This window comes from Convolutriloba macropyga, chromosome 11 (assembly GCF_964194025.1).
Source record: "Convolutriloba macropyga chromosome 11, txConMacr16.3, whole genome shotgun sequence".
NCBI lineage: Eukaryota > Metazoa > Xenacoelomorpha > Acoela > Convolutidae > Convolutriloba > Convolutriloba macropyga.
Window position 1 is genome coordinate 15729887 of NC_134478.1, and position 17735 is coordinate 15747621.

A 17735-nucleotide genomic window follows, 5' to 3' on the forward strand; every position below is an offset into this window, starting at 1 on the left:
TAACTTAATTACGAACCCCTAAGGACTTTTTTTGGCCCCAGCTCTGAAAAGACTTTAAAAACGAAAAAAAAATGCAAAATTGAAAAAAAAATGCACGTTTTGGCAAAAAATACAAAAAATTCGTGATGTTAAGTTGAAATCAGTCCACTACAACTAAAACTAGGCTGTAACCTATTATAAAATCCTAGAGGAGGTTCCTGGACACCTAGGGCTGAAAGAGATCAAAAAATGACAAAAATTTTTATAAAGCTTGAAAAAAATGTGAAAATTAGTGTAAAAGTGCGTGTTTTTAGCGATCGTTTGTTCGTCAGTAGCCACGGGTGGGGGGGGGGGGGGGCATTAGCGCGGTGGGGGGAAATAGGAGGGGTCAACAGTGGACGTGTCTTCAACCTCTAAGAACCGCCCTTCACACCATAAGCATAAGTCTCCAAAACAGTTTGAGCTGAAACAGAGCTGAAAGGCTCTAAGAACACTTAATGCCCGCTGGGCGTTACCTGTTTATTCCGTTTTTGAGGACGAAAAGTCAAAAGCGTCAGAAGAAAAATTGGTCAAGCGAAAAATTGCATAAAAAAGACCGACAGGACTAATATAATTGCTACAAACTTCCTTTGAGAACAATTAAGGAGTTTAATGACAATACACAATCTCGGAGAAAGAATAAAAGTAAAAAAAAACTAATACCTATGAACTGAGATACTTAAGCAACTTACCATTGCCTCGTTAGAAAACCAAAATGACATCATTTAACGATAGCAATTGTTACAACATCGAAATGAAAAACAAAAACGGGCAAAACTCAAAGGTTTTGAACTTTGAACACTAAAACTGTCCAAGTTATGTTTGTTGTCCATCAGCTATGAATTCGACCAATTTAATAGACTTACTTGTTCCTCACTAACAACAGATGAGACCTGTCATTAAAAATATTGCGTGATGAGACAAAAAACAACAAACGTCGGGCGAATTCCTCTCAAACAACTGGCGAGCAGATGTCTTGGTTATTAGCTAGCTGTGGCTTAGGGAGGCTCGCGACAGCTCAATAGGGCGGCGAGGGTGAGCATGGGAGGGGACGAGGGCGAGCACGCTGGTTTACGTGTGGAAAAACGTGGAGGTGAAGCGGACGAGGGCGATTTGAAGTGGGAAAGGGTCAAACTTTTAAAAAACGATAAACCAATCAAAAACGAAAATTTTGGCATAAAAACGCATAAAAAGACTAAGAAGACACATATATTTGCTTCAAATTTTGTTCGGAGCAATTAATAAACACAGGTAAATCTCAAAAATTCCCTTTATCTAACGACGAAAAATAGAGCTTAAGTCAGAAAAAGATTGAGCGCTTCAAACAACGTACCTACGTAAAATGCGATAATGCAAGGAAAAAGTTCAAATCGTTGTTTTTTTTATAGAAAAATTGTGTACGATCAAAAAGTTTTTAATAAAAAAAGTACAAAGATAAGTAAAAAAGTAAGTGCGAACAGAAAAAAAATTACATCACCCAAATTTATTCCCGAGCGCCCCTAGCTATCGCTTCGCGTCTATTAATTATGTAGTGTGATCAATTCCTACCCAACAAAATTTTACCAAATTATACACGAAAATAATCCTTCCTTTCAGGTCTCAGACAATAACTTGCGCCATTATTTTATTTTCACATATCTTAAAAAATAACTCTATTTTGAAGAAAGTTTAACTGCTGAGATATCTGGTCAGGTTTTATTTTGTAGAAATTCTGATCATCAAAACTTTCTCGTGTACAATCTAATAAGATTTAACACAATAAAACTGTTGGTAACTATCTATCAGATTTAAAACAATAAAAAATTCTTAGTAATTATCTGATCAGATTCAAGACGATGAAAAAATCCAGAATCACAGGGGTACTATCAGATAATGCTCTCTGTTAGCGTTCACTTACACATTAGGATTCCACAGAACACATTAGGATCCGCAATAAAAGTAATCAAGTGCCATTTGGAGTAATTTCGGCCGTTTACGTGAAAAAATTAATTCGCACAAAAATTAGGTTAAAAAATCATTCCGTGAACCATTCTGAAAAATAAACTTGAAATCCATAGGGACTCATTAACGCTTGACTAATTACGAAGGAAATCAACTAGATTATGATATATCAGTAAAGATTTATGATATATCAATCTCTAAAGGTAATCAATCAAACTCTAACGCATTCAAGATTTTCAAAATTTTTGCAAGTGTTCACTAGATTTTCCGATTCCTGCTATGACTCAAACCTCGGCAATATTGAGTGCATTTTCAAAGATTTCTTGGAAGTCTTAAATTAATTTCAAACACCTTCAACGGACCAGGAATCATTCTTCAAATATTACGCATCAATGGAAACGCTACAAAAGCGATTTTTTAAAACCAGATTTCAAATTCATTTTGGTAACTATAAAGACAATTCAATAAAGATAGAAATGCGACATTACGAACGCATTTTGCAATTAACTTCAAACAGCCTCGAGTTTTAAATTAGTTTTCTTGTTAATATGGTTTACTATTATACTATAATTCTGTATCAATTGTGCTTGATTCATCGTCAGTAGATGCGTGCCACTGAATAGCAGAAGTCTCTTCATGATAAACAGGTGACAACATCATTTGGGAAGGATCCTTTTCGCCAACTTCAATCAAACTCTCGATCTTTGCAAGATCCGATTCTTTCGAGAGTAATTTTCGTTCTAAAGCTCTTAGCTTACTTTTAAGTTGATCCAGCTCCGTTCTTGGTTCTTCCCATACTTTCACAGCTGCTTCTTCGTTAATTTCTGACATTAGTACCAGTTTCACGCTTTGAGTTGACTCACACATTTCGGATTCTTTCTCGCCTAACGAGTTCCTGGAACTTGGAGCGTGCTCGCTTGAAGCAGAAGCCGGGATTCTTAGCCGCAGAGGTGTTGAAAAAGAACTGGAATCAATTTGCTGCAAGGAACTTTCAGATGGAATTCCATGAGCACCAGGAAACCCAGGTACCGACGATTCCTCAATGGTCGAACTTCGAGAAAAGGGACTATGTCCAGACGTAGCCAATAATGAATACTTCAGTAAATCGAGAGACTCATTACTTGTTGCAACTTTTGTTTCACATCTTTCTGTTTTTTCATCTTCGTCGTCCGTTTCTGAAAAATTGTCCGAGCTGGCATGGAAGGATTTGTCCAAACTTGTGCTTTCTAACGCAAAGTTTTCATCAACTTCATTTTCAACGGCTAATGTGTTCCTAGCTGCTACACTTGTCTTTTTACTGTTTAAGAGCAACTTCGCAGTGTGCAAATTGTTGACCCAATGACCAAGTTCTAACCTGTTCTCTGCAGCAAAAACGTACTTTTTCTGTTGATATGTAAAATTTATGGTGAAAACAAATTTAAAACTATCTTCTTGATCAGATTTTGCAACGTCAACGGATTTCAAATGGACAACTACATCCGCCTTCTCAGCTTTCTGTGATGAAAATACATAAAAATAGCCATTCTTGATGACGCAATAACAGAAGCTCCAATCATTGTCTGCTTTCTTTCTGAACAGGTTTCCGCTTATTTCAGTTTCGCCGAGGTCTTTAAGAGAAACTCGGCGATCAATCACAGCGTGCTTTTCGTGTGTTACTTGAACTGCCGGCGTTTGAAAAACGGACGATGAATCTTGGTCACTGCTTAAGGCCCCCGATGACGTACTGGGGTCACATGAGCTCACACTGGTCAGCATTTGTTCACGATAGAAGGGCGCGGCAGTTGGAGTTCCGCTTGCAGGACTAACGACAGTTATCAAAGGTTTCACATTCTGTTTGTTCGGTTCATTCATAAGCGAAGTTGCTGATAGCGAGCGTCGTCTAAGAGAACCCACGCGACCAGCAGTACCACTGGCACGAGTCGCTGAAGCTCTGTTGTACGATGAAGACAAGCTATCAGTGGGTATTCTGCTATCTGGGCTAAGCAATGGGTTGAGCGATGCTCTGGTTGTTTCTACTGCTAAGGCATTAGTTTTGAGATCAGCTTCATTTCCGGATGAACTTTGTTTAGATTCCATAGTTGACTTTCTTGAGCGCGTTTTGGGTTGACGATATATGATTTTGCTCGGATCCGGCGGGCACATAACTTTCATTCTTCTAAATTGGTAATTCATACTGAAATGACGAGGTCTTTTTCTCAGAGTGAGGCAAATATCATTACGTGACTTCATTTTGATCGTGAAGCTTTTCGTTGTCCAGTTAAGTACACATGTGTGGTCAATTTGAACTATATCGTCGAAGACATCGATTTTTTGAGTCCTTGCAGCAACTGAATTTGGACGAACATTGGTCACACAGATAATGCCTTCTAAGTTAGACTTGAAGGGTAGACCTAAGGGTTCATCTGGCGTTTGACGTTTCAAGGTCACCTGAAAAATTTCAAATTTAATTTATCGCAGAAATAAACCAAACAAACGTCAGGACGACCAAATAAGTTATCATTAAATGCATGCGAAAATACGCACTTAATGTTTGTAATCATTTTAAAATATTAAGCTACGCCCGGTCTTAAATCGATTTTTGGAACTCTTTCTCTGAATGCCTTTAAAATGGCATCAGTGAAAAATATGTGCAATTCGTGGAACGTTAATTGCAATTATTGCAAATTTTAAAACGCCAAACCTCTGCAGGACTAGATTATTGAATTCTAGATTTTTCTATATTTGGTGCCAGATAATAAATTTGTTAAGAGCATGTTTCAAGATTAAGTCACTTCGGAATTATGGCTTAAATCTCGAGTAACTACGCGTTTTTCGAGTAATGTCATTTTCACAGAGACTTCAGAGTCAAGTAACCTATACTTTGACGAAGAAAACCAACGTTATGAATTTAACCAAGAGGCTCGGAAATGTGAGTTTGCGCATAATGTTCCGACCCTGCTAAAACACGTTTTTGACTTAATTGTCCACCAAATGAGGAAGAGAATGAGAAAAAATCGATTTTTTTCGAACCAAAATTGTGTAAACATTTAAAACCTCTTTAATCTCAAAACATACCCGGCAGATTGCCGGAAAATAGCCGCCGTTGATTCCAATAAGCATGATTGGGATTGAAATAACAGAAGATATTGAAAAAAAAAAGATTTTTGTACAAAAACATTTTTTTAAGTCCGATTTATTTTGATGGCATTTCGTAGTTGAACATACTTCTGTTTCTTAGAGAGAGGCTACAGGGGCTACTATCAATAACAATAAGCATTAGAGAGATGTAACTATTACTTATAGGAACGACGTTCAAATAGCGGGCATCTAAAATTGGGCTTTATGGGTTTATCCCGTTTCTATTTCTGACTTCAATTTTTTATACTGACTCTGTTCATTTTGAATTGCTTTGCTGAGCAACTGATGTTCAAAATCACTTTTAGCAGAATGAGAGAAGAGAGAAACTAGCCAAGAGAAGTCAAAAAGATTTCACGCAAAATGTTGAAAAGGCGGCAAAATGAGGTAAAGCGAAACATTTTTTTATTCGACGAAGTTAAAAAAAAAAATAGGAGCGCTATAATAGCCGGCTGAGAAGATGAGGGCGGCTATTAACCACTACACAAATTAAACAATAAAACAGTAGAGAGCCAATGATCACCGACATTAAGGAGAGTAAGAGACAAGCCAAACAACAAAATCAAATAAGCATTACTCAAGCCCAAAACTCCCTGTCCATCTATTTTTTAAAACTTAATGAAAAAGTCAAAATAGCATCCGACAAAAAAAACTACACCGAATGACTTGCATTTCACGAGAAAAGAAAATTGACCTGTCATAATTGAGAATAAACAATAAGTAGACAGAAAACAAAAAGGACAAACTTAGAAAAGACGTCCACACTTTTTGAAAACAATTAAATTCAAGTTTTTAAAGCCATTAGCCATAACCTGAAATCATTCCATGACTACACGTATAACTTCAAACAAAACCATTGAGACTTGTCATTATCAGAATGGCAAACGACTACAGAAAGAAAAAACATCCAAGAATCAAACAGTCAACTCAATTTTGCGATAAAACGGTCGACACACATAAAATCACAATCTATTCACTAAAATATTGTGAACAATCAATTTCGCCTTCTTTCGAAGCCAACGATGCCACTTCTCATTATAGTTTCATTAATGTGACGATCGAACAAAAGAGAACCTCAAAAAAGGAAAGTTTAAAAAAAATTGAAAAATTATGAAAACTCGCAGTAAACGCCAAAAACCACTATTTAAATAAAAAAACAACCAAGAAGACTCAACTGAAATTCACTTGACAAAGAATGAGAAATCTCCTTGACAAAACTACGCTAAAACTTGGCAAAAATAAGACTCAAAGTGCCAAATCTCGAAAAACCTTTTTTTAATATAAATATTGTAAAACCGCAAGAGATAACAACTGAGTTTTCAAATGAAAAATGATAGAAAATTGACTTGCTACTACTTAGTTAGCCAATTGGATACGTCATAAGTGAGAGAGAGTCAAAGACTACAAATTAACAACGACGACAGACAGAACTCTCAGACAAAACTTCGCAAACTATTTCACGCAAACGACGTTGAAGCAAAAAAGATATGGTTTCCGCTGAGATCATCAAGTACAATCATTGGCCTTCATCTGCGAGTAAAATGTGAGGCCTTATCTGTGAGGTTTGATATGAAATCATTCTGTTCTGTAACTAACAGATACAAGACACAAAAAGGAAAACCACATTTAAAAAAATACAGAGCGCGCAACAAGTCCGAAAATTTATTAACTACAAAATTCCACTTTAGGAAAACACTTGTCGGATGGAGAAAATCCATGCGCCACACCAAAAATACATAACATTTATTCACATCAATCTCATTTGAACGAAAATGGGACCTGCGTTTATTTGCATTTTTTAAAATGAAAAAGACTTGAATGTAATTGGGATGAAAAATTGCAAAAATTAAAAAAGACAGATACAAAACGTATTCCAATACTTTTTCCATTGAAAAGATGACAATGTGACCAAAATTGGCCTTCGTATCGTGCGCGGCTGTTGAAAAAGTCAGTTTTCCTAAAACGTTTCGTAGTGTTCTTTGGCAAAAGAAAATCATTATGAATCAAAAAACTATGCATGTGTCAATATCGGTAAATTGGCGGAAAATCGCACAAATGTTATTTCCAGAAAACTTTCTTCTGAACGAGATGTACAACAAGCCCATTGCTGAGCAAACAGAGATTGCGTCTGTTCTTATGTCTGCTTTAACTGTCAAACTGGATAAAAAGGCCAAAAAGCAATAGTTGCTTTTATTATGAATAAAAGCTTTTGATTTTTCAAATACTTAGCTGAAAATTTAGGAAAAATTTTAGGTTCAAACAATTCACTAATTCCCTTTTATCTTTAAATGTGAAACCAATGGGACTATGGCCACCATTTTAGAAAAAAAATAGGAAACTTGTGAACAAAAATGTCCGACTGTTCACAAAATTTTGGACTCCGATAACAATTCTATAATCTACGCTGGACAAGCTTTTTAACGATACCTCTCATAACTCACTATATTGAATATATCGATCGGCGAAAATTGACTGAACAAAAAAACCATTTCAGTATATAGTTCCTCCCCCCATATAATGGCTTCGGAACAACAAGATGTGCTTTAAGACCAATACCTGTTCTAGAAAAGCGGGAGTAATGATAGAAGAGTCGGTGCAGTTCTCAATGAAGTTATGGCACAACTCTTGCATCTTCCTGCACTGATTCACTAATAAGTCCTCCAACTCATGAGTCCATCTATCACCCACCACAGAGTACCCTAGCACACAGCTCGAACACATAACGAAATCAAACACAGCTCAACAAAAGAAAATCCCAATCAATGCTACTTTGCATAAAAGAGTGACAGTATACACTGATAGATGAATACTTATAGTCTATTTCGCCCCCCCCCCCAACTGTGACGTTTGTAATTTTGAGCTCCAGATCATTGGCCTTTTTTCATGAGAAGTGAGAATGCTTAGTCACAACTAAGGCAAAAACACAATATCCATTGTTTCGGTACAGATCCGTGTCCACATTTAGAAGTTCTAGATAGATAATTATGAGCTTCTAGACCTTACCCATTTCTCGGTTATTCTGCATAAATGTCTCGGCTAACTCTTTGTAACTTCCAGTTCCATCTGAGAAGGGTGCCTTGATCAGCCACGAACAGATGTCTCTTCCGGTTGCCATGATGTCACACACGTGACTTAATACATTGTTGGGCACTGTGGCTCGTGTGGCCGAGTGGACCTGTTGTGGCGCGAACTCATACCTCCGCCTTCTGATAATGGTCTCAAGTGATCTGGCGCCTGTTTGGTACTTCATCTGCAGAAAAACAGAATAAATATGGAGCCTCGAAGGCAAGATAATAATTCTATTCCGACCTAACGCATGAAGAACGTAGGTTTAGGATCCAAAACCATTTTCTGTAGACCACTACTTTTTAATCCTTTCCATTTTGCCATGAAAAAACAAAGACGTGCGTAAAATATCTAATTCTAGAAAAAGCAACTATACACAACTCTATACGACAGTAAGAACAGAAATTAACCGACCAACGTCGGCAAAAGCACTTCAACGGCGGTCTTTACCAGCATCTCGTATCATTCAACACAAACTCAAATCGTTAACCAAAAACCCTGTAAAAAAGAACCATCGAATGATGTCAACCGAATTAATCTCAAACGAATGACTAGAGCCCAATTTTAGTGTAGCCTGCTTCATCACGCTTGAAGAGGAGTTAGTAGCGGTAACAATGTAGTAACAAGGCAACAGTTTTAAAGAGGATTGAAACAAAGTTATGATGTTCAAATAGGCCAATAAAACTTCCATAAAAAGAAACCAATTAGGCCCGCTTTTCATTTCGAGATTTTGTAGTAAACTGCTGCAAACTGAGTTCAGCTGTATAAAATTTCTAAAAGAGGGAACATTTTAGATCGAGTTAAGAACCAAGAAGTCAAGCGTGAACGTAGGGTGGGGCTTACGTGTTAGTCAATGTTCAAAACCAAGTAAGTTAAAGTTCAAATCATGAACAAACTTGATTCAGCATTAAAAAAATGTAGAATACCAATACTTCTCTTCCAGTTGTAAAAAAACATAACTACGACAAAAACTCCAAACTTTGTTCGACAGAACTTAATAACCACGAGGCCTAAGCAAATGAACACTCGCGCTAAAGCAAGTCTACAAAACGAAGATAACCAAAAGATAGTGAAGTGAAGAGTAATTCACGGAAGTGAAGAAACAAAACAACCGACTAACCTCGGGCGAAGTGCTCTCAACTTTAGGGGGTAGTTGTCAACCTATTAAGGTTAAGAACCGCCCATCACGTGAATTCAAAGTGAAGAATTAGTGAATTGTATACTTAGAGACTTATAAAAACAACTGATCAGTAGATTAATGCCCTCCGGGCTTTACGTGATTATCCAGTTTATAAGGAAAAGTCAAATTGTCAGACGAAAAAATACTATCAGACGAAAAACGGTAGTACGCAAAACCGCATTTAAAATGACCACTAGGACTAATATAATTCCTACAAACTTCCTTTGAGAACAATTAAACTTCAAAATAAAGTCCATCTAGATGACATATCTTTAGCTGACTAATTTATTGTTGATTTATTCGGAACAGCGTCATACCGCACTTGCTTCCTCAAATATTTACATTTCAATCAATTTTCTTGTCCTAAAATTTCATTCAAGACCAGTCATTAAAAAAGGGCAACTTACCACCAAGCTCTCCACAGTTTCGTCCTTGATGTCATATAATACCCTCACCAAAAATGCCAACTTTTCCCGCATGTTTATCAGGTGACCAATTTTGGGAACTACGCTCCTATCGATTAGCTCATCGTCCATCAACATTGTAGCCAGAGAGCCACATTTGGTCTCGACGAACCTATAAACAACATTAATTCTCAGAGAATACAAGTCAAACATTTTAGTGATTAGACTAAATTAAATCAGAGCCTATTTTACAAATCGTAGTAGACAACACGTGTCGATAGCAACCGTTGATCTTGCACTATCACTCAAGGTATATATATCTAGCAAATAACATATAGAGAGAAATGATGAAAAACTCAAGTAAAAAGTGAAAAAACAAGTTGCTTTGTTGCTTAAAAGTTTGTCTAGTTATTTAATATATTTTTGATCTTGTTAATTGCTCAATTGCTATGTGACGTTAATTGCTATGAACTAATAAATTTTCAATGACTGAAGAAATTGTTACAATCGTTGATTCTGATTTACCTGGAAGCGTAGGAGTTCAGGGGAGGCTCCAAGCCCGCAGCCCAATTGGCCAAATCCTGAGCCTTGATAAACTCAATGTTGTAATGACTGCACATACTGAAATTCCTACGTTGTTGTGATACCTCAGAAATAACTATCTAACTCTCCAAATAAACCAATAGCGTCCGTCCGTCCCTCCGTCCATTCATCAATGTAGAAACTTGCTCGATTTAATTTAAAACATTCCCCTTCTGAAATTATCAACGATTTTGAAAAATCTATCAACTACCACTAGCGAAACTTGTTGACTTGGGTTTCATTAATATAATCAAGCAAAGGTTTCAGTAACTAAATACCCATCAGGCAGGTAACTAAAATCACCTTTTGGAAACTAAGGCAGAAAAATAAAAACGCAAAACAGCAAAATCTTGATGTCCAAAAAATTTTATGCAATCAGAAGACAAATTTGGAAAATTAATGAAAACAAATAAAACTCACTTTTGGTTGCGTCTCATGCGAAAATTCAACTAAAAACCCTGGATTTCAATGCGTCAAACAATTTTGCTAAATACCATTCATGGAAACATTTAAATCCAATATTAGAGTCATTAAAACAGATGCATGATTTCAAGCGGCATGATCAAAAGCTCGATCCACATATTGGTGCAGACAACGACCTAAAAAAAAGAACACGTCCTGAAAGACAATAGTAGTGTATGATCATAATTAATTATAAGATGGAAGACATAAGTGCCGCCTTCCAACAAAGAAAGGCTATCAATAAAAAGAAGAACAAACAGAAAAACATTACAAAAAGAACAGTATTAAAATTATATTCTGTCTCTGATATACTGTAACAATGTTACAAAATTGAAAACCAAAAAACAGCCGCCATATTGTTGGATAATAGCCGCGATTTACATTGTTGAGACTCCTAGTCAAAGAAGAACACAGAAACCAAAAAAGGTTTTTAAAAAATAAGATATTGACTTCAAAGTCTAAGTTCAATTAGAAATCGCTGCTGTCTTTCAAGCAATATAGCCTTGTAATTATATAGTTTGAATGCCCTCGATTGAAATTCAGTAAGAGTTTATTCTCAGCTTAGATTTAAAAAGTGAGTGAAAAGACATTTTTATTGAGTGAGGTACGTCGAGTGATAAAGAATTTGCCACACGCTTGGCCTAAAAACTCATACCAAGAGAATGATATATCACGCACACACAAACTCAGCTGCTGTGTGGTAGAACTCACCAAAAAAATCGCTCTGTGACTTCATGCCGCGCGATCAAATGTTCGCAGCAAAACTAAGGAATACTTCGAATCACCCACATAAACGGTAGAAGAGCCATGCAATAAAAACTCATAACTTACTTAAATTAGAAACGTTAAAATTTAAAAACAAAAACCAATAGATCACTGCCTAAAAATATAGGGTTTTAATTGCAGTCACAATTTGGAGATGTGTGAAGTTAGGGGTGCCAGGGGCTGGTGTAAGATGACAGTAGCTGGGGTGGGAGACTGGCGCAGGTAGTTAGGTGGGGGGACGGAATCAAAAAACCACAAAAATCTTTACCTTGAAAATTACCAGCAGTTGCTGGTCACATTAAATCCCTACATTATAAACTAAGCTACTGTTTAAGTCTAATGTTGGAAAACGAGTCATAGTACAAAAACAACTCAACTCTCGAAAGAAAACGAAGTCTTTGCAAACGTCAGGTGAAAAAAATCTTGTCTCCACTAAAAAAATTTGCTGAACAATAATAATACTCCCCATTAAATCGTAAAGATTCGCAAAGTTTGAAAGAAAAATATATATTAAAATCGAAAATGAGAGCATTAAAATATATTCTCAAATCCTTTTGACGGTCCCACAACTCAAAAGCTGTCAGAAAGTACATACTTAAATTTTACATAAAACTATTTCAATAACCAAAGGGAAAACAACAAGCCAAGACTTTCGCAAAGGCTTTTGAAAAATCAACTACTAATGTGTCCATTGCTTGTAGTATTAAAAAGAAAACAACGCGCAGTCAAAATCCAATCATTAATAGATTTGAAAGCTGGAAATCCGCTGTGCACCTCTTTAAATTTGCAAAGACATGACAAAATGGTCAAAAAAGAGCTAAAATTTGAAATTGAGATTAATTATACCTCCCAAGGCTAATATTTTAATATTGTTTTAAAAGATTAATACTAAATGCGAAACATCACAAAAATAATTAGTCAAAACAAACTGACCAACACGAAAAACGAATCTTCAATCCTCAAAAATTATGAAAGATAACCTTGTAACTTGAGTTCATGCTTTTCGAGCTCTCATCAGATTTTTGTTACACTGAAGCATGAAAACTTCAGCTCCTCAATTTCAGCCCACCAAAGGGATATTACAAAATATCCGATCTAAAACTCAAATGAAGTCAAGATAGATTTCAAATTCACGGATAAGAAAAATTCTAAAAATTTTGTCCAATAAATCTTGTTCGGTTTGAAAATCGCCGAGAAAAACATCACAAAAGCTCAATATTGCTCAACAAATACTCGGTGCTTGACAACTTCACAACATTAACGAGAACTTGAGCGCTAGCAGCAAAAAAAAGTTCACTAAACAATTTGAGAAAAGAAATATGGAAAAAATACGAGTAATAAATAGCTTCTTTACTCTCGCTCTATTTTACTTTCTTGCAATAGAGCATGGAAACATTATAAAAGAAGAAACTATTAAGAGAAAAGTATTTTTCTGAGAGGAAGCAAAACATCCACTGCTGTGAAGGCAAAATGATTATAAAAAAACAATAAAGAGTATTAAAAAAACAGAAGGCGCGAAACAAAATGATCAAGTGCTAAAAGTTTTTTTGCTAAAAGTTTTTTGTGCTATTTGTTTATGAACAAAAGAAAACAATCAATTTAAACTCTGCACACGTTTTTTTTTATTTTTGAATACTTGTTAATGATGGTTGCCAAAACCATACTCTTGTGAATAAACCGATTAGGTGGGGATTTTGAAGTTTACTAATAGTCATTTTTTCCTTTTCCAGAGAGCTTTACATTTTTTCAGAATTTGGAACTTATAAGTTATTCTTATTTTACTTTGTACTTATTCTAACTTATAACTGCATAGCTGAGCAAAATATAGCCAACACTTTAAAGGGCTTGAATTCAAACCGATGATAATTTGTTCTTTAAAATATTGCTATGGCTTCTTGAAGAGTTGAATGCATGCTAAAAAATGATCAGCAATTCTTTAAAGTAAGCATATATTATGCCACTAACATATTAAAGTAAAGAAAGAACTTCTCGCGTTCAATTGCTGAGTGTTGCAAATCAGTGAACGAATGAAGGACTGAACTTCTTTATTTGCATGTAATTCAGTTCCAAACCAATAGTTCTATAAATTTTAAATGAACGAGAGAGATCATAGGCACAGGGTTAAAAAACATAACCGACTAAAGTCGGGGGACTTTCCCGCAATCAAACGACTGGCGAGCAGTTGGCTTTTTCAGTAGCTAGTTGTAGTGGTTTCGGGAGGCTAGCTTAAGCATAATCGAGGGGGGAGGGTCAGGTGTGCGGGTTTACGGTTGGAATGAGGTGGAAGAGGGTGGACGAGGTGCGCGGGGTGGGGTGGGTAAACTCTTAAGAACCGCCATCACACCATGAATTTATGCCTCCTCAGCAGTTTCGATGAATCGCATACTTAGAGACCACTACGCCAGAAGACACTAAGTGAAATAGTGAGCTACATAAGGTCCTCCTGGGCTTCAACTGATTATCCCATTTTTGAGGGCAAAAGTCAAATGGTGAGACGAACAAAAAAGTTAGAAAAGTCGGAAATATGAAAAATCGCATTAAACAAGGCCAGCAGAGCTTAGGAATATAATTGCTACAAACTTCGTTTGAGAGCAATTAAAAATGGTGCGTTAAAAAGACACTCATGTAACAAAAAAACTCAGTACATCAACAGTCAATGTAATTGCTTCTAACCTACCGAAGTGATCGAAGAGATATATTAACTAAAAAATGAACCAGATTTCAATTCTCGGTTTCAAAGCAAAAATTCTGTAGCACAGAGAAATAAGTTCATTGGATTATCAGTAAAATAAACAATTAAAAGCATCGGATATGGCTCGATTACACGCCAAAGATTGGTGATAACCACCAGCCAAGCCAATTTCACTTGGTTTGAAAACAAATTTGAAAATTGGAGGATCATTTGTAACAATTTCAGTGTCCATTGGAATGTCGGGGCCATAAATGTCTAACTGTGGTGATGTGTATTCATAACAAATTTCAAGTTCATCGAAAGCATTTTCCTCCAGAACTGCAGAATTTTCAGAAACCTCCACTCCACCCTGCCTGTTCAATAAGCTCACATCTTTTTGGTGTTCATTCACAATTTGTTCAGCTGGCAACGATGACGTTTCCAATTTCTTCAACAAGTTCATTTTGTTACTTCTTTTAGCTTGATTCATATACATAGTTTCCATGGCGACCTTTTGTTGCATTTGATCTAAAATCTCTCGCTCTTTCTGGATTTGCTTTCTTATCTGCTCCTGATCTTTACTTAGTTTCTTAAATCTATTCTGAGCTAAAATGCTGCTGTACTGTTCCTTCATAGAGTCAAGTTTTGATTTAGTGGCTATGATGTCGATATTACTTGTAAAATTGAATACAATTTCTTCGAAATTTTCCAAGAAGTCGTTGTACTCTCTCAGAGAGGAGAAATCTTCTTCGTAAAGGTTGAGCTCCTTCGTCAGTTTGCGTCTTACTTCTACTTCTTTGTCAACTGCAGCGTCGTCAAATACCTAAAATGACAACAAGTTTGTCAAGACATGAATGATGCTGTTCTTGACCTAACTAAAAAATTGAAAGCCTGCGAAAAGATAGCAAAAACATTGGTCAGTTATTATCACGGATTTCGTTTCAAATTTAAGCTCTTTGACGGACTGTTTGTTCTCCATAGTAGTAGTAAAGGAAAGTGACTAGAACCTCAACGGGGGGAGGGGGACGGACAATTTTTGCAATGCACATCTACAACGGGGTGGGACACTTTATAGGTTGCAAAAATTGTCCCCCTCCTTTTTTGACCAAAAAATGGAAAACTTTTCGGTTGATTTTAACTTTGTTCAATTTGTTTACAAGCTTGACCCAGTTTTTGTTACGACTAACTGTTTGCTGCGGGGTCTGTTTGTTTGTTTAGAACAGTGATATAAATTAAGCACTGCTATTGCTTGGACAATTTTTGGAACGCCCGTCTACTACGGGGTGGGACACTTCCAAAAATTTTATAGATTGCAAAAATTGTCCCCCCTCCCTCTTTTGACCGAAAATGGAAAACTTTTCGGTTGATTTTAACTTTGTTCAATTTGTTTACAAGCTTGACCCAGTTTTTGTTACGACTAACTGTTTGCTGCGGGGTCTGTTTGCTGCGGGGTCTGTTTGCTGCGGGGTCTGTTTGTTTGTTTAGAACAGTGATATAAATTAAGCACTGCTATTGCTAGCATTGCGATTACATGTTTTGTGTATGATAAAAGTATTCAGATCCAGTTTTTCATATTTGAGAATTTACCGCTAATGGGCGTCGACACTTGTAAAAATTTTTGAAAAATGGGGTCGAAAAATTTTTTTGCGTTTTTTCGGCTTTAATCAATGTAAAAATGTGTGAAACATGTTTTTTGAGTAAAAAAAGTTGTCGGAAAATATTTTTTTTCAAATTTTGAAATTTTTGCCCTATAGGAGATCAGAACTTGTAAAAATTTTTGAAAAATGGGGTCAAAATTTTTTTTTTGTGTTTTTTGGTTTGAATCAATGCAAATAGTTGTGAAACACGTTTTGTGAGTGATAAAAGTTGTCCGAAAAGATTTTATTGGAAATCGAATTTTTGTCCTATAGGAGGACAAGAACTTAAAAAATTTTTTGAGAAATAGGGTCCAAAATCTTTGTTGATTTTTTGTCTCTATTAGATGTGATACGGTGTAAATCATGTTTTGTGCATCAACCACACCCCAACCAACACGCCCAACCCACGAACACACACCCGACCACACCCCAACCAACACGCCCAACCCACCAACACCCAACCACACCCCCAACCAACACCCCCAACCCACGAACACACACGCCCAACCCACCAACACCCAACCACACCCCAACCAACACCCCCAACCCACGAACAGACACGTCCAACCCACCAACACACATGCCCAACCCACACGCCCAACCCACCAACACCCAACCACACCCCAACCAACACGCCCAACCCACGAACACACACGTCCAACCCACCAACACACATGCCCAACCAACACGCCCAACCCACCAACACCCAACCACACCCTCAACCAACACCCCCGACCCACGAACACACACGTCCAACCCACCAACACACATGCCCAACCCACACGCCCAGCCAACACACACACACACACACACACACACACACACACACACACACACCCAACCAAGCTTCAACCCACACGCCAAACCCATCACTGCATATCAAGCAAAATAATTGAATATTACATAGCCACAATAATGACCTAAAAATTATTCTTTATGCAAATTTTGTGCATAAGCACTGTCATATTCTAGATATATGAAAGTACATATGCACAAAAATATGCAAAAAGCCAAGAGGAATAACATGAACGAACCAACCTTGCAGGTGGAGATAAATTGCTTCCTTGATAACTGAAAGATATGAATATATAAACTTTTATATATCATGCTCAATCTTGTTCATCAGTTTGTGTGTTTCGCAAATAAACGTGAACACATCAGTGCTCTAATTTTTGTTTTTAAATGGCAGAGCCAATGAGATGTCATTAAGTAAAATATTTCAGCATCTTTATGCAAATTTTGTGCGTATGCACTTTCATATACCAAATAATAACTGCAAGTTTGCACCCCATACCCTTCCTCATGAAAAATGAATAAAGCGAAGGCTTGGTTTTCAATTAGTGTCAATACATAACGAAACATAAGTCAAAATTAGAGTAATTCTTTGTTATTGTGTTTGCTAAACCTTGAGTATTTCAACAAGTTTGTATATGTGTGTCTTCCGTTATTCGTTTCCTGAGCCACTTTTGCAATTTTAGTGATTCTTTACTGTGATGATCGTAACTTTTCTGTGACAAAACCATTTCTTGTCTTGGCGTTTTTGAATACTCGTTAGCAAAATTTACTTCGAGGATGCTCGGATTTGTTTCGTTTTTGTAAGCCGCATTTCAACCTTTTTGATTTGGTTTATCGACCAACCGCTACCATGTGATGAAAAATTGTTCAATGCTATTATCATTTGCTCGGTCATTTCAGAGAAACATTCGTTATTTAATCCAGGAAACTCGACCCTTTGCGCTTTCGAATTTGCAAAGATTGTTATATGTTGAACTGCAGCTTGTGAAGTTTCTTCATCCACTGGTTTTGTAAGCTCTACAGTTGCACAGAATTGAACTTTTTGTGGTTGAGTTTGGGTGTTCAATCGAATGACATTGTCAATTTCGTTTTGTTTACCG

The 17735-nt window shown here is 36.6% G+C and overlaps 2 protein-coding genes across 2 annotated transcripts in view; both read right to left on the minus strand.

Annotated features, from left to right (window-relative positions):
- Window positions 1-2278: 2278 nt before the first annotated feature.
- On the minus strand, window positions 2279-10501 carry LOC142349008 (CNK3/IPCEF1 fusion protein-like). The gene is made up of 5 exons (XM_075400407.1): window positions 10249-10501; window positions 9727-9895; window positions 8077-8323; window positions 7630-7772; window positions 2279-4386 (listed from the first exon to the last, which is right to left on the minus strand). The coding sequence occupies exons 1-5, from the start codon at window positions 10341-10343 to the stop codon at window positions 2524-2526; spliced, it is 2517 nt and encodes an 838-aa protein (XP_075256522.1). The 5' UTR covers window positions 10344-10501; the 3' UTR covers window positions 2279-2523.
- A 3729-nt stretch (window positions 10502-14230) lies between these two features.
- LOC142349427 (CDK-activating kinase assembly factor MAT1-like) overlaps window positions 14231-17735 on the minus strand; it is a 31900-nt gene continuing 28395 nt past the window's right edge. The window contains exon 4 of the mRNA XM_075400974.1: window positions 14231-15026. Within this exon, the coding sequence (XP_075257089.1) occupies window positions 14313-15026 (714 nt within the window). The 3' untranslated portion in view covers window positions 14231-14312. The remainder of the gene's footprint in view (window positions 15027-17735) is intronic.